Below are 25,360 nucleotides of genomic sequence, written 5' to 3' on the forward strand. Positions count from 1 at the left end.
CCATAGACCACTTGAAAATTGCTGAGGGTCTTAGTGGATCATGAAATGATTTTTCTGTGCATTATATCAACTGTAATGCACTGTGCTAGATGGTGCATGGTTTTTAGTGGTACAGTGGAACCTTGGTTGTCAAACACTTCAGAAATCAAACGCTGTGACTTCCAAACGCCAACAACCCAGAAGTGAATGCTTCCATTTTCTAACGCGCCTCGGAAGTCGAATGACTTCTGAGGCGCGTTTCTCCATTTTTTCAGTGGATTTTGCCAACTGGCAGTTGCGCCTCAGTTGTTGAACATTTTGGAAGTCAAATGGTCTTCCATGATTGATTACGTTCAACAACCAACATTCCACTGCTTATGCCCTTGCCTGATCCAGGAGAGGCTAGTTTAAAACTGAAAATGAGAGACAAAGATATGCCCAACAAAGGATTTTGCAAGAGAAATCACCATGATGACACAGATGGCATCAACACCTCGTTGCTATGTGAATGAAATATCCATTTTCCCCCTTTCATGATTTCAGGCTCATTTTGCTTTTAAAAAAATATTTTTATTCAATTACAACAAATAATAAAAAAGGATTACAAAATACTTACATTAACAGAGTTAATATACCTCATCACAATTTATAACACAAATAAATGTTTAACTTTCCTAACCTTCCTCTCATGTTTACCTCCACTAAATAGACTATTTAAAGAGGGCCTAAGCTGTCTTTTCCATCTTCGAGATGTTGTACTGGTTTATGGCAATGAACAACCAGAATGTTTGAGGTATCCGGCTGGGAGTGATCATGAAAATATCCATATTCACACTGTCAGTCTTATCCGCATTTTCCAGAAAGCGTATCTGATACGATCTCAGAAGGAGATGTATTGTTGGCTGAAGTCAATGAATATGAAACAATTAAAACATATAGCATATTTCATTTTTCAGCAAGCAGGAAAGCATCTGAGGTCTGATGTTGCTGCATCCTATTTCAACTGCAAGAATGTCCCAGTTGCAGTACTAAAAAGTGATGAGGAAGACAGCAAGATATCAGATATACCAGAGACTGAAACAGACAGGAGAATGTTTAAGCAGAATGCAGTTTATATAGTTGCAGATGAATTCACTAGGCTTGGCTTAGAAACTGTAAAGTTTGTAGCTCAGAATGGAGGCAGGTGCATTGTGCTACTTTCACGGAGGAATCCAAGCACTGAGGAGCAAAAAGAAATAAATGCTCTGTGAAGGGAGCAGAATAGTCAACTTGCAGTCTAACGTTGTTTGCAGTTCAGCGGTTGAGAATGCTATCAAGTCTATCAGTAATTTTTTCCAAAACTCTCCTATTAAAGGTGTATTCCACAGTGCAATGGCTTTACATGATGGGCTTCTTGAAACCCTCAACATGTCTAACTTTGAGGAAGTTTTAAATCCAAAGGTAGCAGGGGTAATCAATCTTCATCATGCCATGCAAGGCAGGGAGCTTGACCACTTTGTGTGTTATTCTTCTATTTCATCATTTCTTGGAAACACAACACAGTCAAACTATGCAGCTGCCAATTCTTTCCTGGATCTCTTCTGTCATTACAGGAGAAACAGTGGCCTTCCAGCACAGTCCATTAACTGGGGTGCTTTAAATTTCGGAGCCTTGCGAGATCAACAACACTATAAAAATTATAGGTTACAAACGAAAGGAACAGAGGAACTGCAAATGAACGAGATTCATGATTATGTAAAAAGAAGCTTGATTCTGGATAAACCTCAGCAAGCTGTGTTAAAATTCAATTTTCAAACCTAGCTGATCATGTTTTATCTCAAAATTTGTCGCTGAAGAGTCGTTTTTATGAACTTGTTTATGAAAAGACAGGTAGTAATCCTGAGCTTGCTGGTGAAGTTGCATTGGCTTAATGTTCAGGGTTTGTTTGTTTTTTGCCGTTCAGTTCTGACCTCAAAACCCCTTGATTGGCATGGTATAACTAGTCCCCAATATGGAAACCTCTCTCTATACAGGACCCATTCTGGCCATGCCTATCACCACAGTCTGACCGATAAGATGTGAGCACCGTAGGTGGCTTGTTGCAGTAGATATAAATGCACCCTGAATATGACAAGTGGAGCAAGTCCAATGTCTTTTCAGTTAGGTGCACAATACAGAATTTCTATTTAGCTACAAATTTCTGATTGCGCAAAATGATTTCGTGAAAATAAGAAATATGCAGTTGAATGCTATTCCTCAATTGCAATACCTCAATTGCAATACCCCAACTTCTCTCACCACCAAAGGAACACAAGCGAATAGCAAACAGAACCTGCACAAACAACGCTGACACAAAACCCCACACATACATTAAGTAAAATAGAAACATCACCACCTGACCCCACTCACCATTCCCCCCTCCATCTCTTCCCCCTTTTCCACCTAATGTAACACTAATGTTTCAACAAATGAAACTGACCTGTAGAAAATGTAACTTGAAAAAAGAGACATTGCACATACTTTTGTAATTCAAGAAATCTTTTAAAACAAATACATTTAAAAAAAATTTAAAGAAAAGAAAATATGACAAGCAAAACTTGCTATATTGTATATTTTGGGTGCTAATATCACAGCACCTTTGGTTTAACAGAGAACATAAGATATACTACCTTAGTAGGCCCCTACAGATCTGGGATAAGGTGGGGTCACCACTTCAATGGGTGGTATTTCTAGGCAGGTTTGAACTTTGGCAGAGAATTTATTTTTAAAAAGGCACTGATCATGTATTCCTTACTTTAAAGCAACCTCCCCTAACTTAGTATCCTCCAGTTGTTTTGCACTACAATTCCCATCAGCCTCTGCTGGCATGGCCAATGGTCTGGGATGATGGGAGTTGTAGACCAACAAAGCTCTAAAGGCACCTTGGGTAATAAAAATGTTGCAGTAGCAAAATTCTCAACATTTCTTCCAGTACATCATCAGTCTTCTAGCCCAACCCAAATGGAGGCCCATAGTTTACAGCAGGGGTGGAGAACTTCTAGTCCGTAAGCATAATTAGCTGGTGTTCATTTTTGTAAACCACTTTGAGGTTTGTTTGTTGTTTTTGGTTTTTGGTTTTTTTACAATCAATCAGTATAGAATTTTGGTGAAATAAATAATTAGGTCTGTGAGGCCTCATTTGGCCTACAGGACTATTTCAACTAAGCCATACCTGCCTGCCCTACATCAAGTGTTGACCAGGTAAAAGCGTGGCTCAACTGAAAGGGGTTTTGAGGCACTTTCAATCAGTGGAATGGTGGTGCCTGAAATATCCTAAGCAAACTGTTGTGTGCAGGGCTTTGCAACACCTGACAATCAGCTACTCATTGGGTATTAAAAAGGTAAAGGGACCCCTAACGGGAGCTCACCCCGTTGCGGGGATTCAAACCGCCGACCTTCAGATATAGCAAGCCATAGGCTCTGTGGTTTAACCCACAGTGCCACCCACATCCCTTGGGTCTTACGAAGCCCTTTTAAAAGTGCTTTGCAAGACCCATGTGGGCAAAAGGGCCACCAGATGTAAACATGTCAGTGGTCCTGCTCACTTTCCAAAGTTGGCCCGCAAGTGGTGGGAGAGATAACACTGAATAATAATAATAATAATAATAATAATAGATTTTATTTGTTATCTGAGGCAAAACCAGGCTCAGAGTGGCTAACATCAAATAGATGGCATATTATCATAAAATCAAGCAACCAATTAAAATACATCCTACATCCTAAAATTAAGTCAGAATCAAAGTAAAATCCAATCAGATGGCAGCCTGCAAAGTAGGGATGGGGACCTTAAATGCTCACCAGGAAGAGGCCACTCCGGTCCACTAGGTAATAAGTTCCATTATCGAACTGCTGTCATTGTAATATTGTCATGTCTACATTAGGCAGTTTCATAATATTTGTATCTTAGGAAGGAACTCCTCCAGCACTGGAGCTCTGGGCATTGACTGGAAACTGTCTATTTGGCATTTTACTACAAAAGCCACAGAAAGTTAAGAACACAGGAATAAAAATGAGACCATGAACAGCCCCAAACAAGATCACCAGAAACATTATCTTAAAAAAGGTTCTGAAGATGTAAGAGGATGACATGGAGAGTACAATAATTCCCAAGATAGTGGAAACAGCTCCCTGCGTAACAGGGTACCCAAGGCGGTACAGAGCATCCACAGCCTTGTCATTCACTTCGTCTTTCTCACTGGCAACAAAAGCGTAAGAAATATGAGCAGAGAAATCTACGGAAAACCCAATGCAAATTACAAGGTTGATCATGGATATGGAATCGAGATTCACATTCCAGAAGGCCGTGAAACCAGCTACACCGACAATAACAGAGGCAATAGCAAAGGTTACCCACAAAGAACAAAGAGGATTGGGAATGAGTAGTAAGGAAATGAGTAGCATGGCTCCAGCAGCAATCACAATAGTTTGAACCGTGTCCTGAACGATCTCTGTATATTGATCAAAGTATATAAAAGCTGGATGATAAACCATTAATGGTACCCTGCAGCCCTCAGCAAGGTCTCTCAGCTCATTTAAAAGACTCTTCTCATCCACTGCAGTAGTAACATTGACTGTCTGTATGAAGAAACGTGACGCTAATATTTCTGTAGCAGTAACATTAACATCCCACTTGAAGTCTGGATTAATTCCAAAGAGGTTGGCTAAATTGTCAATGAAAAGCCTACGATCAGCTATACTGAAAGACATATGTTTAGCAACATCTTGGTAAGTTCTCAACCAGGACACGGATAAATCCTTGCTGATGTAGGATGAGCTTTCTAGTGCATTCATACAGTTTTCAATATCTGCACGGACAGATGAATCCCAATAAGCTTTGCTTTCAGTAACAACCACCATAACCCTTGGGCCATATTCTGAAAAATATTCCTCTTCCCATTCATAATATTGGATGACGTAAGAACTATCACTAGCTAGATTTCGAAGATCTATACCTTCTTGGGCTTGCGTACAGCCAAAAATACTACTAGCCAAGTACATGAGATAAAGGACTACCACAAGCACCTTGCTACAGGTGTGCATAAGGAAGGGGCCATAATGCTTTCTAAAGAATCCATTCATGGGGTGTTCAGTCTCTGCTCCAGTGGACTCATCAAAAGACCCTCCTACACAGCACATGTTATATGCGGAGCCCTGAGAATCCTGAGGTTCGTTGTTCACTTTCATGAATGTGAGAAAGTGTCTGTTGCTTTCTTCTCGTCTCCCATTTAAAGCAAGAATGGCACCCAAGAATGTCAGGTTATATATGTAGCAGAACACAAAGGCTGTTCCTGTATACTTGCAAAATGCCTGAACGGACTGGAATGGAGTTGCAATTCCAATGTAGAAGGCTAAAATGTCCGTGAGGGTCGTGATGGTAATGGATACAGCTGCTTCTCCATAGGTGTCAGCCATTCGATCTCTGACACTGTCCTTCACTTGAGTCTGCTGCCAGCAAGACACCAGGATGAACATGTCATCAACACCAACCCCTGAAGAACGGCAAATATATAACATATTAGTTCCTATACGTCATGCGAGAAGAGAAATACAGTCTTCGAATGGCTTGCCTCCCGGAAAAATCGGCTCCCGAACACCACAAACCCATAGATATGTAAGAGAATTTTCACCCATCACCATTCTTAAATGTATTAATGTGTACATTTGCTCACTTACCAAGGATAAGAAATGGTGAATTTGCAACTGTGACAACAAACGGCACCCCACAAAAGAGCAGCAATCCAAAGCTGCTGACGACAGATAAGCCTGCTGTCAGCACCCCAAAAGCTGCAACCCACACTTTTGTCCGTACACAGTCCAGCCTGGAAAACAGATTAAGAAGATTCTAATTCAGTTCAGAGTATCATGGTACACGTGCTAAGCCCGAGTTGCACAAAATAGCTCAAAAAAGGATGCAAGCTTCCAAGCTCCCCAGAATGCTTCATCAGCTAGACAGTAAACAAACTGAGGGGGTGAGAACAAAGTTGGCTGTTGGTAAGGCCACTGAGTCTGCATTCTTAAGGTGGAATGTGGGAAAGAGAGCAGACATTCGGATGAAGCTTCGTAGATCTGCTATCTCCTCTTCAGCCTGCATACACATGATACCTAATAATAATAATAATTATTATTATTTATTTCTACCCCGCCCATCTGGCTGGGTTTACCCAGACACACTGGGCGGCTTCCAATAGAAGGTTAAAAAGACATTAAAACATCAACCATTAAAAACTTCCCTAATCAGGGCAGCCTTCAGATGTCTTCTAAATGTCATATAGTTGTTTATTTCTTTGACATCTGATGGGAGGCCGTTCCACAGGGTGGGCGCCACTACCGAGAAGGCCCTCTTCCCAGTTCCCTGTAACTTTGCTTCTCGAAGCGAGGGAACCACCAGAAGGCCCTCGGCGCTGGCCTCAGTGTCACGGCTGAACGATGGGGGTGGAAATCTCCTTCAGGACCGAGGCTGTTTAGGGCTTTAAAAATCAGCACCAACACTTTGAATTGTGCTTGTAAATGTACTGGGAGCCAATGTAGGTCTTTCAAGACCAGTATTATGTGGTCTTGGCGACTGCTCCCAGACAGCAGTCTAGCTGCCGCATTCTGGATTACTTGGAGTTTCCGGGTCACCTTCAAAGGTAGCCCCACATAGAGCACGTTGCAGTAGTCCAAGTGGGCGATAACTAGAGCATGCACTACTCTGGCAACACAGTCTGCAGGCAGGTAGGGTCTCAGCCTGCGTACCAGATGGAGCTGGTAGACAGCTGTCCTGGATACAGAATTGACCTGCCAGTGGCATACTGAGCCACTTTGCCACCTGGAGCGGCAAACGCGGGGGCACCCCCGGGGGTGGGGTGCCGCTCCGTAGCACGCATGCGTCTTGACATCATGATGCCGTCGTGACGTCATAACGCATGCACGCTACGGAGCACAGTCCATCCAGGCTGACGGGCGCAAGCAGCCGCTGCACTGACGGACTGCCTCCTGCCTGAGTGGTGGTTGGTCGCGCCTGGCATCCGGGACGCACTGCACACATGCACAGTGCATCCTGGATGCCACGTGTGAGCGGCACCCCATCCATGCGGTGGCAGCTCGTGCGGCAACTCATAAGGCTGCAGCGTGCGAGCAGAGAGTTGCTGCACGAGCAGCCGCTGCACAGAAATGGTGCTGGGCGGTGGCTTGGGAGTTGTGGGAGGTGGTGGTGTTGAGTGTCACCCTCCCTCAATGCTGAAACTGGGGGCGTGCTGCTCTCAACGCTCCACCCTTCCTACACCAGTGTGACCCGCCCCTCCCTGGACAGCTGTGAGTCCAAAATGACTCCCAGGCTGCGCGCCTGCTCCTTCAGGGGCACAATTGCCCCATTCAGGACCAGGGAGTCCCCCACACCCATGCGCTACCTGTCCCCCAAAAACAGTACTTCATCTTGTCAGGATTCAACCTCAATCTGTTACCCACCATCCATCCTCCAAACGCCTCCAGGCACTCCCACAGGACCTTCACTGCCTTCACTGGTTCAGATTTGAGAGGTAGAGCTAGGTATCATCTGCATAATGATGAACACCCAGCTCAAACCCCCTGATGATCTCTCCCAGTGGGGCTGTCTGGGCTCCATGTAATTGGAGAGGGCACTTCGGAGCCAGACAGTTGATAGCCCCGGTTAGCTCCGCATTCCAGCAGGCCACCAGGGATTTGGCTGAAAAGCCAACAACATGGGATAAAGCATGCCCTACCACTCTTTGGAAAATATTTGGATCCATTAAGTGGTGGGGCGGACCATCTGAATTGGTCCAACCTCCCTGCAGAGGGGAAGGGTCACAGAGGCTAGTTGCACCAAAGCATATTTGAAGCACATTATTTCCTTCAAAGGATACTGGGCATGGTAGTTTACCTCTCAGAGTAACAATTCATGCTAGAAGCAAAATAAAAATAAAAATAAATGGTTATCGGCAGCCTAAAAGGGGAAAAAAGCTCTCCTCCTAAAAAAGCTCAACTACTGGTCTTTCCCCCCCCCCTCCCAAAATCTCAATAACAATTGAGCTCTTGCGCCGACACTATGTGTTTGTGTTTCTGTGTGTGTGTGTGTGTGTGTGTGTGTGTGTGTGTGTTGTGCCAGCTGATCGTTGCAAGGGAGCTTTGGAAACTGAGTTCCCTTGCATGGTGAGTAGTTCCTTTGCGAGGGCTGAGGATCCTGGGAAACTGAGTTTTACAGCCATTTCGGGCTTTCTGTTTGGGCGGCAAAGTTTTTCTGTTTTTTTGAAGCTGTTTTTGTTTGCTGTTTACATAATGTGGTCAGTAATCAAATAATTCAGGATTTAGTGTGCTCTTGCTAAAGTTTCTACTGCTTAGAAAAATTAATTTAAAGGAATAAATATTTTTTAAAATAATCATTGTGCATTTTATGTTATCAAAGAGGGTAATTGAGCCATTGGTGCTTCAGCTTGTCCCAGGTTCCTTATGTGGGGCAGGTTCCAGCCTCCATTGGGGGTGGCATTGTTTTGCAGCAAGGTTTGATTTCTAGGTGGTTTGCCTGTGCAGTTGCAGGGGAATACAGATTTTGTTTTAAGTTCAGTTCTGAGGTTTGCTACTGCATTTGCTTTTACCTTTTTGGTTTACTTTGGAGGTAGTGTGGTGTGGGTACAGTTGGTTGGGAGTGCCATATGTGAAATCGAAGCCCTAGCACACATCAACTGCTGGTTTTCCTTGTCTGGGTGTTTTGTACCTCAAAGGTTGTCACACTTTACAAAGCAGGCAGTCTTCTGTCTTGCTGAGTTAATTTTTAAATCAATTATTTCAGAAGATCTAGTCCCTTAAAAAAGCTCAACAGCTAAAAATGAACCGAACCCCAAAAAAACAGGGCATTCCTCATCCCAAAAAAAGTAAACAACTTTGAGCTGAACCCAAAAAAGGGGAGTAGATCACTGCCAGATTTTAATTCTGAAAGTAGATCACAGTCTCTTGGGAGTTAGCCACCCCTGGTATAAGACATGTAACTAGAATAAAAATTTAAAAAATAATTGTAACAACTACCATAATAAAGCATTGCTATAATTGAATATAATTTTCCTAAAATTTTGGTTTCATTCGCCTTTCCGTGCTGAAATGTCACAACCTGAACGACCATGGCTTGCGCCCCTCCTAGTTTTGATCCTGGGTACACCCCGTTACAATTCCTAACAACCCTTAACAAACTACAGTGCCCAGAATTCCTTGAGAGGAGGAAATGTGCTTCAAAGGTAAAAAAGTATCACATTCAATCTTTTTTTACAAAGATGCAGACTTAATGGCTTTGCCACCAGCCAACTTTTTTGTTTACTCCTCCCCTTTGCTTTACAATCTAGCTGATGAAGAGGACTGGAGGATGAGAAAGTTAGAACACCATTTTGTAACATTGTGGAATATCTATTATGGTTCAACATGGCTACCTATACTTTTTATGTTAAGGGTTGAAAGACAGTAGCATACCCAGACGCAGCATCCCCTCGCCCAGGAGCCAGACCTCACAGTGAAAGGAGAAGACACGACAACATATATTTGGGATCAAAATGGCCACAACTTTATTGAATTCAGATGCAGTGAAGCCTTGGCATAGGCATTGGGCATGTATCCCTCTCAGCCCCTTGCTGGGGGTCTGAGGCATGACAGGGTCAGTTAGGAGAAAAATGGAACCAAATCAAAACATGAGTTTACGCAGCTGCTCCCTCCCAAATCGGTGAGGGTAGCTCTATGGCCCCTCCGCCATGCACTTGTGAACAGAGACAACTCTCATGACCCCTCAAACGGGGTACCCTGTTAACGCCGCCGCATGAAGCGGGGGAGTCATCACTTCACCCCTTCTTCAGGTGTTTGACTAAAGGATTCCACCCAAGGCCTAAACAGCCGAAGTTGTGACAATTGCTATGGGGAAGGCGAAACCTGCAGAGCTGGGAAAATACCTTCCCGGCCCTGCAAAAACAGAAACCATCATACGACCATAGCAATGCCCACATACCTGGGAAGAAAAAAGATTAGTCTGCAAGAAATTAATATTAGAGAGAGGGCTGGGTGGGTGACGATCTGGGGCCGACTGAGCTGCCAAGAGCAGCGCCGGCCCCTTTTGCTGTCCGCTCCGACTGCCCTGCCCCAAAGCTGCTGCGGATTGGCCAGAAATTTCAAACTGGGTTTGATGGGAACCCAGCAGCCACTACGGCAGCCAGGAGGGAGGAGCCAACAGTCGGGGCCAATAGGGCGTGGCTTCAGCAGGAGGGGGAAGCGCCCTGCCGGGTCGCAACTGCCACCCACCTCTGTACCAGGTAAGCGGCCATGATTTTTTAGAAACAGAAGCTTTCAGAAACTGATCCTGCCACTCTAGGCGGTGAAAACATTGCACCTTGAGCTACATATGGGGGAGGCCCAATATGGTGTAACAGTTGGACTGGGACCAGAGAAACTGGGGTTCAACTCCCCACTCAGCCATGAAGGTCACTGGGTTGTGATGAAAAAATGAGGAGTGGGAGCACTGAGGTCTTTGAAGGAAAGGTGGATTACAAATAACAAGGAAATTGTTATACAAATTAATAACAATAAATATTAAACGTAATAACATTATTCCTGATGCAGCTAAATGCCTTATGCATAAATGATTTTTATAAACAAAAAGTCAGATGTGGGCTTCTTCTTGCAAATTTAAGTAATGGCAGGAGGGGGGATACACTCTCACAAAATGAAAAGATAAAAATTATTTCCCTTTTTCCAGCAATTACCTTGAGCATGATATAATTGAGAAGGTTATTGTTAAGGTATATGTGATGGAAAACAAGGGGACCACTTCCTTAGTAATTTTTTCAAACTCTTCCTGTCTGGACAATGAAGTAAAATAAGCCACCTGCCATGGGGAGTGGGGGGAGGGAGGGAGGGAGGGAGGGAGAAGAGAAGATCACATGTTAAATATTTCTCTCTCTCTCTCTCTCTCAATATATAAATCTAAATGCTCACAAGAGTATAAAGACAGGGCGCAATTAGCAGAATATAAGTGGGACCTGAAATAAATTTTGGAGCATGGAGTGCTCCTGTACAGGGGCCCAGGATAGCAAACAATAACACCATCTTTAAAACAATTCCAATACACATGTAGACTGGGAAAGATCTCTACTTTAAAAGGCTTGCTAAGAGGAAGGTTCTTCAGAAGGAACTTAAAAGACAGCCGACACAGCGTCTGTGTAATATTCAAGCAGGGGGAGTAATTCCAAGGGACAGGTGTCACAGCACTAAGGGCCCAAGTCCTACATTGTGAGGAACAGACCTCCTGATCAGGTGGTATCTGCTGGAGACCCTCGGTGACTTGACTTGTCATATAAGGGTGAGGTGCAGGACTTCATACACCAAGGGTTCAAGTTAGCCAGCCATGCCCTCTTTCAGGATAATTCATTTCACCCCGCATCCCATTGGACACTCAACATTCTGAGGCCGCCCAGCAATTCTCAGTCTTCATTAAGCTGCTTGGTTGGGTTGGCTGAACAAAGTCTCTAATGCCTCAAGTCACTAATGTGTGCACAGCCTATGACTGGCAGAAGCTTCAACTTAGCACCTCTGTCTGGCTTCTGACTTTTAGAGACAGCCACTAGTTTACATAACTTTTAAAATGGGATTAGAAAAATCTGTGGGAATGTTTAGGAGTGTGGATGATGATATATTATTTTATATATCTCATCCCAGCTTGAGTTAACAAGCTCCAAACTTCCATTCCCTTTTAAAACACAGCAGACACACTTGCACGGGCTTGCTAAAGCCTATATAAGAAATATATATTCCTGGTATATTCCCCTTCTTCCCTCTTAAAAGTAAAGACACTAAACAGTACTGAGTATAGGATATAAAAGAGTTTACTTACATTACTTCCTGAGATACAGTACAGGCTCAGGGAGGCAGACAAGCTTAAGATAAATATATTTACATGTAGTGAAGCTGATTCCATAGGGGAACAGGCTTCACCTGTGTAAATACATTTATCTAAGTTTGTCTGCCTCCCTGAGCCTGTACTGTATCTCAGGAAAGGAAGAATAGCGAAGCCAAGCACATAATTTCAAATGCACTTCGCGATGAGCATCTATCATTAATAAACATTGAAGATGATGCATCCCAGATTTTAAAAGACATTGAGCGGATTTATGGAGCATCTACACAGAACTCCTACAGGCATTTGCTAGATAAATTGCTCAAGTTAAAGATGAACTCCAGAGAACAGTTCACAGAGCATGTTAAGAGTTTTTCAGAGATTGTGCAAAGAATTGCTCTTACTCCTGAAGTTTTTAATGAAGTGACTACGGTGACATTCTTGCTAGCATCCCTAGGACCAGCATTTTCTTCATTTAAAAGCCTAATGGATCACACAAAAGATCTGACTTTTAATGAATTAATCATCAATTTAAGAGAGGAATGCAGAGAATGCCTGGATTCTCCAGAACGCAATTCTAGGAGAAGTGACTGTAATTATGCTTCAAAGCAATTTACAAAGGCCAAAGAAATAACTTGTTTTAACTGCCAGAGGAAAGGTCACATGGCAAAGGACTGTAAATCTCCTAAAGTGAACAATCCCCGCCCCTTTAAGCCAGATGGGGACAAAAGGGGGAAGCCTGAGCACAATATTCTGTTGCAAGAAAGGAGCTTAGCTGTCCAGAATTATGAAAATGTGCATAATAAGGGGTTTTTAGACAGTGGCGCGAGCTCCCATTTTTGTTTTAATAAGGACTATTTTAATGAACTAAATGATCAAGAATCTGAAATTCAGATACCAGGTGGCCGCATTTTGAAGTCAAAAGGTGCAGGTTCTGTGCATTTGGAATTCAATGTAAAGAATGAGTCATTTAGCACCAAAGTGTCTAATGTCCTGTATGTGCCAGAATTGAACTGCAATTTACTTAGTGTATCCACCTTTGAAAAGAAAGGTTTTAAGGTCACATTTGAAAATGGACAATGCAATGTTACTAAGCATGGTGAAGTGTATATCCAAGGAAAGCTAATCAATAATGTTTATGAAGTTGATCTTTCAGAAAGCCAGTCTGCAAAGGTTGACACAAAGAAGACTGCTGTTGGTTGTTCCAAGGATTATCGCTACATCAAATAACAGAGACTATGTGCAAATTGTGAAACACCTCAGCAAAGAGGTGGGAGTCAAAGAACTAGGAGATGTCAAGTACTACCTAGGAATCCAGGTAGAAAGAGAGGAAGACGGATTGTTTCTTCTCAGCCAGCGACAGAAAATAAATGAACTGATTGAATGCATGCAGATGCAAGACGCAAACCCAGTTGCAACGCCCATGGCCACAGACTTCCTGAAGAATCAGCAGGATTCGAAGCTGTTGCCAGATAACAGTGATTATAGGTCGGTAATTGGTAAACTTTTTTTATTTAGTTACCACATGTAGACCTGACATAGCCAATGCAGTGGGGATTCTTAGCAGAAAAGTGAATTCTCCCACTGAGCATGATTGGGCTGGTGTGAAGAGGGTGGTGCATTATCTGAAGGGTACAGTGAACTGTAAATTAAGGTTGCCAGCTGTCAGTGACCCTAAGTTGGTGCGGTACACTGATGCAGACTGGGCTGGGGATAATGCAGATTATAAATCAACAAGTGGTCATGTTTTTATGTTTGGGGATGGACCTGTTGTATGAGGCAGTTATAAACAGAATTGTGTAGCATTGTCTTCCACAGAATCAGAATATATTTCTGCATCAGAAGCGTGCCGAGAGATTGCCTGGCTGGATCAACTCATCATGGACTTTGGGTTGGTGAGAAAGGAACCTGTCAGTTTGCTGGAGGACAATCAGAGTTGTATAAAACTGACACAGAGTGAAAAGTTCCTTGCCAGGACAAAACACATTGGGGTCAGGTACCATTTTATATGCCAGATGACCCAGGATGGACTTGTGGAACTGTAGTACTGCTGCACCAATGAGATGGCTGTGGACATCCTGACGAAGCCCCTCCCAAGAGAGAGTTTCCAGAATCTACATGTCAAGCTGGGACTCTGGGTGGTTGAATAAAGTTGTTTATATGTCTTTTTGTATGTTATATTTTGACTGAGAAGGGGTATGTGGGATGTAAACACAGAGCAGTCAAAACACAACATTGCTAGAGTGGACATGAAGGTGTCTCAGTCCTCCAGCCTTAACTTCCTGTTTGCCTGGACTGAGACAACTTCCTCTGACCAGAAGTAGGTGTGGTCTTACCTGGGAACAAGATCCCTAGACCAGTCACCATTTTTTGCCTCATCTTTTGAACAAGCAACATCTTAGGAGAAGATGCTCTCAGCCAAGAGAGCACAAAGAGGCTTTCCTCCCTTATGGAGTTAGCTTCTACATGTAAATACATTTATCTAAGGTTGTCTGCCTCTCTGAGCCTGTACTGTATCCAGGGCCGGCGCGTCCATTTAGGCGAACTAGGCAATCGCCTGGAGTGCCAAAATGGAGGGGGCACTGGCCAGCCTGCCCTGCCGCCGCCCGCCGGTGGGGCAGCGGGCAAGCTAGCCCGGCCGACCACCGCGCTGAAGTGAGGCTGGCCGTGCCATGCAGTGCAAGGATCGATTGCTCGGCTGGCGATTTGTTATTCCTGCTGCAGGAATAACAAATTGATCGCCGAGCAAGCGATCCTCGCACAGCCAGCCTCGCCGCCTCAGTGGCGGCGGCCGAGCTGGCTTGCCCGCTCGCACGTGTGGAGCGTAGCCAGCCTGTCACCCCCCTCTCGTCAATGGCAGGAGGTGGCAATGGGGGCGCTCTGCTGCGCTGAGCAAACCATCCCTTTCGCTTTCCCCTGGCTGGTGCTGCTTGAGTGGCTCCCAGTTCGGTTGAGCTTCCAGCAGCCGAAGGCTGTGGAGGTAATGTGTGCCTGCCTCTGGGGGCTTCCAGCAGCCGAAGAGTGGAGGTAGCTGTAGAGCGGTATTATGGGCTTTGGGATGTGTGCAGGTAGGGAGGAGGTAGAGCAGGGAAAGTGGTGGTTGAGCGCTAAAGATCCCCCTCCCATCCACCTTGCCAGGTTGCATCGCAGCGTTTCTCCACTTCTGGCTTCCCCTTGCAACCCTTTCCCCTTTAAAAAACGCAAAATAGATAATAAGACAAAATAATAAGCAAGAGCAAATACAAAGAAAGACCCCTCTCCCCCACATATTTCAAAAGGTATTGGATGTTAACCAGCCAGAGGCAGAGGCTGCAATAACAAGGGTGAGCTGAGACATGGAGCATGCGCAGAGTGCCTTTCCTTCCACAGTGTGGAGCTGGCACTGCTGCAGGTGCCTCATAATACCCTCTTTGCATTTGTAAGAAAACTCTGGAACTCCCTGCCTATTGACATCAGTCAGGTGCCTTTGCAGGACTCTTTCTGCTGAGAACATTTCTGCTTCGACAGACCTTCAGGATAGCTCAGATACTTGGACCATGGTGCTGATAACGCCAAGGTTGCAGGTTCGATCCCTGTATGGCATAGTTGCCTATTCCTGCATTGCAGGGGGTTGGACTAGATGATCCTCGGGGTTCCTTCCAACTCTGTGATTCTAAGGCCTGACCAGATGCTTAGAAAGCCAATGTCTTAATCTGTTTTTAGTTGATTGCTGGCTTTATTCTTTGATTGTTCTGATGAGTTGCTTTTACCAATAGATTTATTGACTGACTCTCTTCACCAATTGCTCTCAGGTTTGTTTGGTTTTTGTGTGTGTGTGTGTGTGTGTGTGTGTGCAATAAATAAAACTCCACAGGGGTGCTGCAGGTTTCCACCTAGGGCCAGAAGTGGGGCTCCCCAATGGGGCAGGCCCAGGGAAACAAAAGATATGCTTTGAGCCACAGAATTGCAGTGTTGTGTGGGACCCCCAAGGGTCATCCAGCCCAACCCTCTGCAGTGCAGGAGTCCAGTGCCAACATTTGGGGAAAACACCCATATCCCTCTAGGGTAATTCATTGCAGGGGTCACCAAATAGCCCTCTTCCCCTACCACCTTCGGGTGCCTTCCCCTGCCCAAGAAGCGAGGCAGGGTTTGAGGAATCTCCCTTGCCTGCCTTCATTCCCCCTGCTCACAATGTAAATAAACCAATGTAGGTAAATAAACCAGAAAATAACATTTTTAACTGTATATTATTTTTCCTTCTTTTAATAATTTCAATGGGGGGTGACACAATTTTTTTTTGCCCCCGGGTACCAAATTCCCTTGCTACGCCCCTGCATCTAGTGACTATTTGGATCTTTCATGGTGATATGATATCCAAAAATAACTACTGTATCTGTGAAATGAAGATTAATTTATTTATTTCATAAACTTAAATGACTTCGGGGGGTAGATCACTAACTTTTTGATAGGTTGGAGGTGCTTGTTCTAAAGTAAATGGACCTATCTTAATGCTCCATCTCCTCCAGTGTTTGCATGTGCGTGGTGGGGTGGGGTGTGACTCTAGTCTGATGAGATTGAAGAGCTGACACTGAAATTTGGGGAAATTTGGACATTTCTCTCCTGCCATTTCTGGCATCCATTTATGAAGTGTGTCAGATAACTTTTCCTCTCTGGTCTGCTGTCCCTTAAGGCAGGGGTGTGCAGAAAGGTAGATCAGGATCTACGGGCAGATCTCTGCCTGATTTGCAGTAGATCTGGGAGGATTTCTTACTCCCTGTTGTTTTAACAATAACAGCAAGAAAACGATGACAACTCTCATGTTCCTAAATTATACTGAACAATAACATCTGTGTTTGAAATATGATTGGCCGGGGGGGGGGGGGGCGCCAGAAGGTGATCTCGCCTAGGGTGCAAAAAACCCTAGCACCGGCCCTGACTGTATCTCAGGAAGTAATGTAAGTAAACTCTTTTATATCTTATAAACAGTATGGTGTTGTGTCTTTACTCTTAAGAGGGAAGAAGGGGAATATACCAGGAATATATATTTCTTATAGAGGCTTTAGCAAGCCTGAGCAAGCACGTCTGCTGTGTGTGTTTTAAAAGGGAATGGAACTCTGCAAAGTTTGGAGCTTGTTAACTCAAGCTGGGATTGAGATATATAAGCTAATATATCATCATCCACACTCCTAAACATTCCCACAAAACCCATAGAGGATAATAATACCGATGGCATTCAATCATGGTGCTATTCCATGTCTCCTGCTTCAGAATGCCTCTAAGTACCAGAGTAATAATTGCTGAGAAACAAGAGCAAAAGAGGGATACAGTCCTAATGTCTTGCTTGTGGGTTTCCCATAACCATCTGCTTGACCATTATGGGTAAAAAGGGTGGTCTAATTTTAAATTATTGTGCTCACCAACTGAGGGCCTTGAATCCACTTATTTTAGGACTAGTCTCGAGTTGTACAGAAACTAGGAATGCTAAGAACTTAATTACCTTTCAACTCCCCAACTCTTTGTTTAAAGATTATTGCAGCAGAAGGAGGAAAACAGAATTCTGAGGGAAGCAGCGTGGAGCTGAACAATTGTCTCTTTATTTCCCCCTTTATCTGGGAGTGGGCAGGGCAGGGAACAGAAGCCGTTAGTCTTCCCGGTAGGCCTGCCAGTAAGTTAGGTCCAGTCACTGACAACTCTGGGGTTGCGGCGCTCATCTCGCTTTACTGGCTGAGGGAGCCGGCGTACAGCTTGTGGGTCATGTGGCCAGCGTGATCAAGCCGCTTCTGGTGAACCAGAGCAGCGCACGGAAACGCCATTTGCCTTGCCACCGGAGCGGTACCTATTTATCTACTTGCACTTTGACGTGCTTTCAAACTGCTAGGCTGGCAGGAGCAGGGACCGAGCAACAGGAGCTCACCCCATCACAGGCATTCAATCCGCCGACCTTCTGATCAGCAAGTCCTAGGCTCTGTGGTTTAGACCACAGCACCACTCGCGTGCTGGTAAAACTAACCAAATGTTGAGGACTGGGAGGGAGAAAATCCCATTTCTGCTGAAGGATACAATACATCTTCCATATATTGTTTAAATGTGCGTATTATACCCCACCTGATATTTATAATAAAATAATTGTCCAAAGGAGGCAGGATAATTAATTTTAAAACAAAGATAGCCTTTCAATAAAATGTCAGGCTGGTTGGATGCTACAGCAGAAGGTGTAAGATCAAAACAATGAGTTCTGTTTAATACGGTGAGAGGGAAAACACATGCCAATGAATGAAAAGCTGCAACAGACTAACCAAAATGGAAAAAACTTACCTGTCTGGAGCAGATCCTTCTGGATGCAAAGAGGAATATTAACAGCCTTACATTGAACAGTGTTACTGGCTCCAGTAGTCAAACCACTTAATTTAAAAAGATTTTTTTAAGGGAGATAAAGGTAAAAAAAACGAGAGACAAAAAGAAAGGGAGAAACTGTTCAGGCCTGGGTAGCACAGAGAAGCAGAACTAGTTGCATTAATAACAACCCTAGCTGAGAAAACAGATACAGTACAAATTTTGCTTGTTAGCTAACCCTCAGTTTTAGTAGCCAGTGAGGTTCTGCTTTCTGTTCTCCAAAGGCTAAGTGAGCAAGTCCTTTTTTTGTTTTCACTTTCGCAAAGAAGGGGGAGTGGTTCCTATTGGTGAGGAGCTGTGGGTCAGAAGATATGCATTTCGAACAAATCAGCCCATCACACTGACATAATCTGGCGGAGGTGTTGCTAGAGGTTAATTCACAGCCCGAAGACCCAAGCTTTTTGCAGTGGGCCCCAAATCTCATTCCTCTTGCTCCCCCTATTTAAACATACAGTATTGTGAAAGCTTTATTTTGGACACTGAGATCCAGCGCCGAGGGCCTTCTGGCGGTTCCTTCACTGCGAGAAGCAAAGCTACAGGGAACCAGGCAGAGGGCCTTCTCGGTAGTGGCGCCTGCCCTGTGGAACGCCCTCCCATCACAGGTCAAGGAGATAAACTGGAAGGGGTTAATTAGCTAACCTGTATATATTTACCTGAATGTATTGTTAGTCCAGAAGTATAAAAGTGCCTCTGCTAAGCTTTTCTTTATGAAACTTCTCTGTAAAGCTGTGAACTTTGATCTGCATTGTACTTCTTTCTGGCAAGCTATGACTAAGAGTCTGGAGATAACACAGAGAGTAATTGTCCTTGCACAGAGAGGAACTGACTGTGTAGGTCAGAGATAGGATGGCCTTGCTGGAGTGCGCATGAACCAACTCAGGGCTAAATGTCCTTTTGCCTTATATGTACAACAGGAAATGTACAGCAGGAAATGTTCCTTATATGGAGAAGAGGAAGATTTCTGGGGTGGGAAGAGAGCCAGAGAACTGTCTATAAGAACTGTCTGAAAATTGACTAGTTTTGTACTTGCTTAGATGTCTGAACACCGCAGTACCTCTGCATGCAGAAAATAAATCTTTCTCTCTCTGAAGCCAGCAGCCTCAGGTGTCTTTACTGCTTCCATGTTTTCTCACCGGGCGCAACCATGGGAACCCGTAGGGGCAAATAAGGCTCCAAAACAACTACCTGACATTCAGAAAATACCTGAAGGCATCCCTTTTTAGGGAAGTTGTTAATGTGTGATATTTTTGTATCTGATTTTTGTTGGAAGCCACACAGAGTGGCTGGGGAAATCCAGCCAGATGGGCGGGGTACAAATAATAAATATTATTATTATTTTATTTATAGTGCAGTTGGAAGTCCTGCAACAAACATTATTCTGAAGACCCCAGTCAACCACCATAGTGGTTTTCTAGAGGCATCCATGCACATTAATTACATATGCAAATTATATGAAAATCATATGCTAGGCCAAGGCCCTGGATCATTTAAGTATTCATCAATTTATCTACAGAAATTATTAATCATTTAATTCAAGGGCACGGAACCTTTTTGACCTGGGAGGTCAGATCCTGATTCTGCCCATCCTATGGTCCAACTTTGACAGGTGGGCAGAGGAAACTGACAGATGGGTGGTCCTGTCAAAGTGGACCAATAAGAGGGGGAGATGGTGCCCAAGTACTGTAGAACTGAAGTCCCAATGGATCAGCTGATGGGTGGTCCTTTCTGCTAGGCTTTGTTGTATGTGCAGCTGATCTAGCCCTATCTCTACCAGCCCTGTGCCTGACATCACATGCGGCATCAGATGTAGGGCAGGTGGGTATGGTTTGGGTAAAATGGCCTTATGGGCCAAATGGTGAAGCTTGGCAGGCCAAATTAGGCCCATGGGCTCAAGGTTTTCTGCCCCTGATTTACATCCAAGCATGTCCAAGCAGTGCAAAAGAAGTAATTCAGGAAACAACATAAAAGCATAAAATGCATTTTTAAAACCTAGAGATTGATTGACACAAGGCATAGTAATAATGTGCATCATTTTGAAAGAGGCACTCCTTGGCATTCTTGCCTTGTCAGAGATGCTGCAATAGCTTGTTTTCTAATTACTTGCTAAAATTAAATGTTTGGCTGCCACTGAATGCCTCCACTTGCTGATGCAGGTGGGTTAGGCATGGGGAACCTCTGACCCTAGTGGTTTGACTTCAGATCCTGTTAGCTCCAGTAAGCATGGCAGCATGCATCGGGCAGACACAGAGATTCTTATCGGTCACATTCCGTAACGTGTGAAGCGGCTCCATCGTGCCAGGAGACGCTTACCTGGATGGTTTCCAGGTTCAAGGATTTCACCACACCCGGGATGCGCTCCAGAAACGTCCGGAGCCAGAGCGCGCTGTCGTTTCTCCGAGTAGCCTCATCCTCCTGCAAGTAGTACAAGAGGCGCAGCGCTTTGGCTGCCCGGACGGGGCGCGCCGTCCCACCCCCGGGGGCCAGGTCGAGGCCTCCCAGAAAGACGCCCAAGAAAACGGGATGGGGAAAGGACGGAGGGGCGTAGAGCGGGAAGGTGAGGTCGGGCAGCAGCGCCTCTATCCGGGCCGGGTCGCCTCCCACGGCGCTCAGCAGCGGGTTGGCGCTGCTGCAGTTGGAGCCGGGGATGCCTCGGGCGCAGAGCTGGGCGAAGGGGAGCGCGGGGTCGCGGAGCTCCCACACCGCCTTGTCCAGCGCCAGCAGCTCGGCGAAGGCCTGCCGGGTGAGGAGCGAGCCTCCGTCGCGGGCCACGGCGATGAAGGCGGCGAAGGAGCCCTCGGTGGTCAGCCTCTCGCCGGAGAAGCGCTGCGCGTCGTCGGTGGTGAAGTGCTCCTGCACGAAGCGCCGCTCTTCCTTGGCGGGACCTTCGAGCGGCGTGAACTGGCGCTCGATGTCGTTGTCCTCCAGGCTCTTCAGGAACCCGAAGCCGGTGCCCAAAGCGGTCGAGAGCGCCAAGGGCAGGAGCAGGAAGGGCCACGGGTGCGCGCCCACTAGGGCGCCTAAGTGCCGCAGCACGCGCGACAAGGGCCTCTCCACGCAGTCCGTGTTGCAGTCGAGGGGCGCCATCGCCTTCTTTCCTTTTGAGCTTTTTCTATTTCTCCTCCTCCCGGACTCAGGACGGAGTTAAGACCGTTACCCGAGAAAGTTAGGCATAGAGTTTCTGAAACATCTCGAAAAGGGGGAACTGAGCGGGAAAAGATAATAAAAATGGCCGCTGGGCGGAGGTTCACCGTTCGGGTAACTCCACCCGTTAACCGCCTCAGAAGGGGGGGGGGGCGAGACGATGCTGGGGAAATCCCCGCTCAGCGAAGGCATCGGTTTCTTGGCTGCAATCTGGCTGCTATGAAGAGTGTAACAGTGGCCCAAAGGGGTCACAATGAATGTGATGATGTGAACCCCTATAAATCCTTGAATGTGCTTATAATAGAAGAGTTGTGGTAACCTGTTGCTTTAAGAAACAGATGATTTGGCACGATGCCATCTCACACTGAGATAGAAGAACAAGCGAATATATAAATCAAAGACGCAATTCATAAATCTAGAACATAATTTGATACATGGTGCAAATGGCTACACATAACACAGGTTTCCATGCATTGCATACTAACAGAATGTAACAGATTAGTAAGATCAAGGTTTAGTTAGAAATGCTTATTGCACATGTGTTTTAAATTAGGTAATGTACATGCGTACTAAACTAAAATGAGGCAATGAAATATGATTGGTTAAATGGAAATCCTTTGTTTGAAATGTTATAAATACCCCTGCCCAGACCTTTGGGTGGGGTTACAGATTTGGGAAACGATTCCGCTGTAACCTTATTGCTTTGCAATAAAGAAAACAAGATGGACTCCAAGCTCCTCTAGTCTCTGAGTTTTATTGGCGTAGCTCAGAAGATAGGCCTTTTGGCCCATTACAACAGAGAGGCCGAAACAAAAGAGAAGGGTACAGCTAAACAGCAAAATAGACCTGAAAAACCAATGAGGGCGCAGTGCCTTTTTAAGCCAAGGTATCAGCTGATCACCCATTCCCACCAACCTTCTGAGTAATACCCCTCCCCATTCCCTCACTATACTTAAGGATCTGGTGACTTCTGTTTCAGTGTATCTGAAGAAGTGTGCATGCACACGAAAGCTCATACCAAGAACAAACGTAGTTGGTCTCTAAGGTGCTACTGGAAAGAATTTTTTATTTTGTTTTGCAATGAAAGTGAAAGTGATCTTTTAACCAGTGAAAGTGATCTTTTGACCAGTAACCCTTTTAACTGGGAATTTCCTTCTTCTAGATAGTCTTTTTTCCACCTGCGGCTCTCCAGATGTGCTTGATGACTGACTGTTCTGGAGAGGGAGTCCTAACACCTGGAGGGCCATTGGTTCCCCATTGTTAATCCAAGTTGTGTTTAGAAACACAGATGCATATAATACTGTTACAAACCGGAACCATTTGTTATCCTCAGCAAACTTGGCCCCCTCCTCCCTGTTCACCCCCAACCCAGACCAGTGTGCGCAGGTTAATTTATTTTTTCCTCACTTCGCATAAGCTTTCCTGCTTAGAAGGAGCAAGTACTGATTCAGGACATTGAAATCCTGCTACCTAGACACATCCTTCAGAGTCCTGTGGCATTAGAAACATCACCAGAGATCATCCACACATTTTCAAGCCTGTCTTTGCAACCCTAAGGACTGGAAACATTTCCAAGGAAAATAGAAGCTGAAAATATAAAGGCTCCAAATTCTGCGCCAAGTAATGCATTTGTGTGTTTTGTGTTTGCACGGCACAATCGCAGTACTAGCCAGATTCCCTTGATTTGTTAGCTCATCATCATTTGGATGAGCTGCAACCTAATGAAATGCTGGATCAGGGAGAAAGTTGGGTTACTCTTTCAGTCCTTCCAAGAATTTTACTATTCAAGCTAGTGTATCTTTCTAAGACTGTGCTCATGGTTCTTTTTATTGTATACTCACCGCATTTCCAGTGCAGACTTTTTAATTCATGTTCCCATGACATGTTCCGATGACATGTTATTTATTTTGTACTCCATTATAAAATACTGCTGACTGGAGTCCTTAAGCCATTCCTAATTTGTCTCTCCTGCCATCGTCAAAACAGAATAAAATAAAAAATAAAAAATAAAACAAAAATAATAATAAATAAATAATTAAATTAGATTAAATTAAATTAAATTTTAAAATCCTTCCAGTAGCGCCTTAGAGACCAACTAAGTTTGTTTCTCTAAGGTGCTACGTTTGGTCTCTAAGGTGCTACTGGAAGGATTTTTTTATTTTTTATTTTTTATTTCATTCTGGTTTTTTAAAAAGAATTTTATTAAATTTCCACTAGACTTTCCACTAGCACTTTTCAAAACCTTTTAGCGCTTCTCTAAATTCTAAAGCTTGTAACTTTATTTACCATGCATTTAATATAGACTTTTGCTAGTATAAAGGTTCAGAACAGCACCCCTACATTATCTCCCTCTACTCATAGTGCTTTGGATCCATTTGTACAAATATTTATGTCTGCTTTCCTAAGCCACTATTAAGTAGTGGCTCTAAATTTTCTTCTATTTTCATTCTACCTTCCCCAAGAACAAATGACCAAATCATTAAAGCCTTTTATTTAAAAAATTATTAACGGAAATCATTTTCCAGAAGTCAAAATACTTGATTGTCTTAGTAATGAATGTGCCATGAGTTGGTTTCATATTATTTTCTCCTACTTACAATATTATTATCTGACTTCTGTTTTGTAGGTTTAATGCATTTGACAACAGGCTTTTTGGAATTAATGATGTGGAAGCAGAGCGCATGGATCCCCAGCAGAAATTACTCCTGGAATGCACATATAGAGCACTAGAAGATGCAGGAGTCCCTAGAGAAAACATAAGTGGTTCAAAAACAGGAGTTTTTGTTGGTGAGATGATAATTTGAATCTTAAAACAGTTGCACTAATTTAGGAGCATAGACTGGAACATGTAGGGCTGGTCTATACAACTCTCTTAGGTTGCAATCCTGTACACACTTACTTGGGAGTAAATCCCATTAGCTTAGATCTAACCAGTGAAGGCGGTGAAGGTCCTGTGTTAGTGCCTGGAAGCGGTTGGAGAATGGACTGCGGCTAACAGATTGAGGTTGAATCCTGACAAGACAGAAGTACTTTTTTGGGGGGACAGGGGGCAGATGGGTGTGGGGGAGTCCCTGGTCCTGAATGGGGTAACTGTGCCCCTGAAGGACCAGGTGCGCAGCCTGGGAGTCATTTTGGACTCATAGCTGTCCATGGAGGCGCAGGTTAATTCTGTGTCCAGGGCGGCTGTCTACCAGCTCCATCTGGTACGCAGGCTGAGACCCTACCTGCCCACAGACTGTCTCACCAGAGTGATGCATGCTCTGGTTATCTCCTGCTTGGACTACTGCAATGCACTCTATGTGGGGCTACCTTTGAAGGTGACCTGGAAACTGCAATTAATCCAGAATGCGGCAGCTAGACTGGTGACTGGGAGTGGCTGCTGGGACCACATAACACCAGTCATGAGAGATCTACATTGGCTCCCAGTACATTTCCAAGCACAATTCAAAGTGTTGGTGCTGACCTTTAAAGCCCTAAACGGCCTTGGTCCTGTATACCTGAAGGAGCCTCTCCACCCCCATCTTTCAGCCCGGATACTGAGATCCAGTGCTGAGGGCCTTATGGCAGTTCCCTCACTGCTAGAAGCAAAGCTACAGGGAACCAGGCAGAGGGCCTTCTCGGTAGTGGCACCCACCCTGTGGAACGCCCTCCCATCAGAGGTGAAAGAGATAAGCAACTACCTGACATTTAGAAAATACCTGAAGGCAGCCCTGTTTAGGGACGTTTTTACTCTGTGATATTCTAATGTATTTTAATATTTGTTGGAAGCCACCCAGAGTGGCCGGGGAGACCTGTGATAATAGGAATATTTTGAAATAAGAGAAGTATTTTGGGCAAAATATTCATTTTGATGGCTGCAATCCTGCCCCAAAAGGACAGGTTGATCTAGTCCAAATTTCGAGACTTCTCCTTACTTCTTTCTATGCTGTTTCATAATGGTCTTTAAATAAGTTTGATTTTTGGGGGGATAACCAAATGCCCAGATATTTT

At 44.5% G+C, this 25,360-nt stretch overlaps 1 protein-coding gene across 1 annotated transcript; it reads right to left on the bottom strand.

Moving 5' to 3' along the window:
- Nucleotides 1-3,839: 3,839 nt before the first annotated feature.
- LOC117055501 (patched domain-containing protein 3-like) lies at nucleotides 3,840-21,335 on the bottom strand. Its single transcript, XM_033165045.1, has 4 exons — nucleotides 20,540-21,335; nucleotides 10,728-10,849; nucleotides 5,671-5,816; nucleotides 3,840-5,486 (listed from the first exon to the last, which is right to left on the bottom strand). The coding sequence occupies exons 1-4, from the start codon at nucleotides 21,311-21,313 to the stop codon at nucleotides 3,901-3,903; spliced, it is 2,628 nt and encodes an 875-aa protein (XP_033020936.1). The 5' UTR covers nucleotides 21,314-21,335; the 3' UTR covers nucleotides 3,840-3,900.
- Between the last annotated feature and the right edge of the window lie 4,025 nt (nucleotides 21,336-25,360).

The sequence above is a fragment of the Lacerta agilis genome, chromosome 12 (assembly GCF_009819535.1).
Source record: "Lacerta agilis isolate rLacAgi1 chromosome 12, rLacAgi1.pri, whole genome shotgun sequence".
Lineage (NCBI taxonomy): Eukaryota > Metazoa > Chordata > Lepidosauria > Squamata > Lacertidae > Lacerta > Lacerta agilis.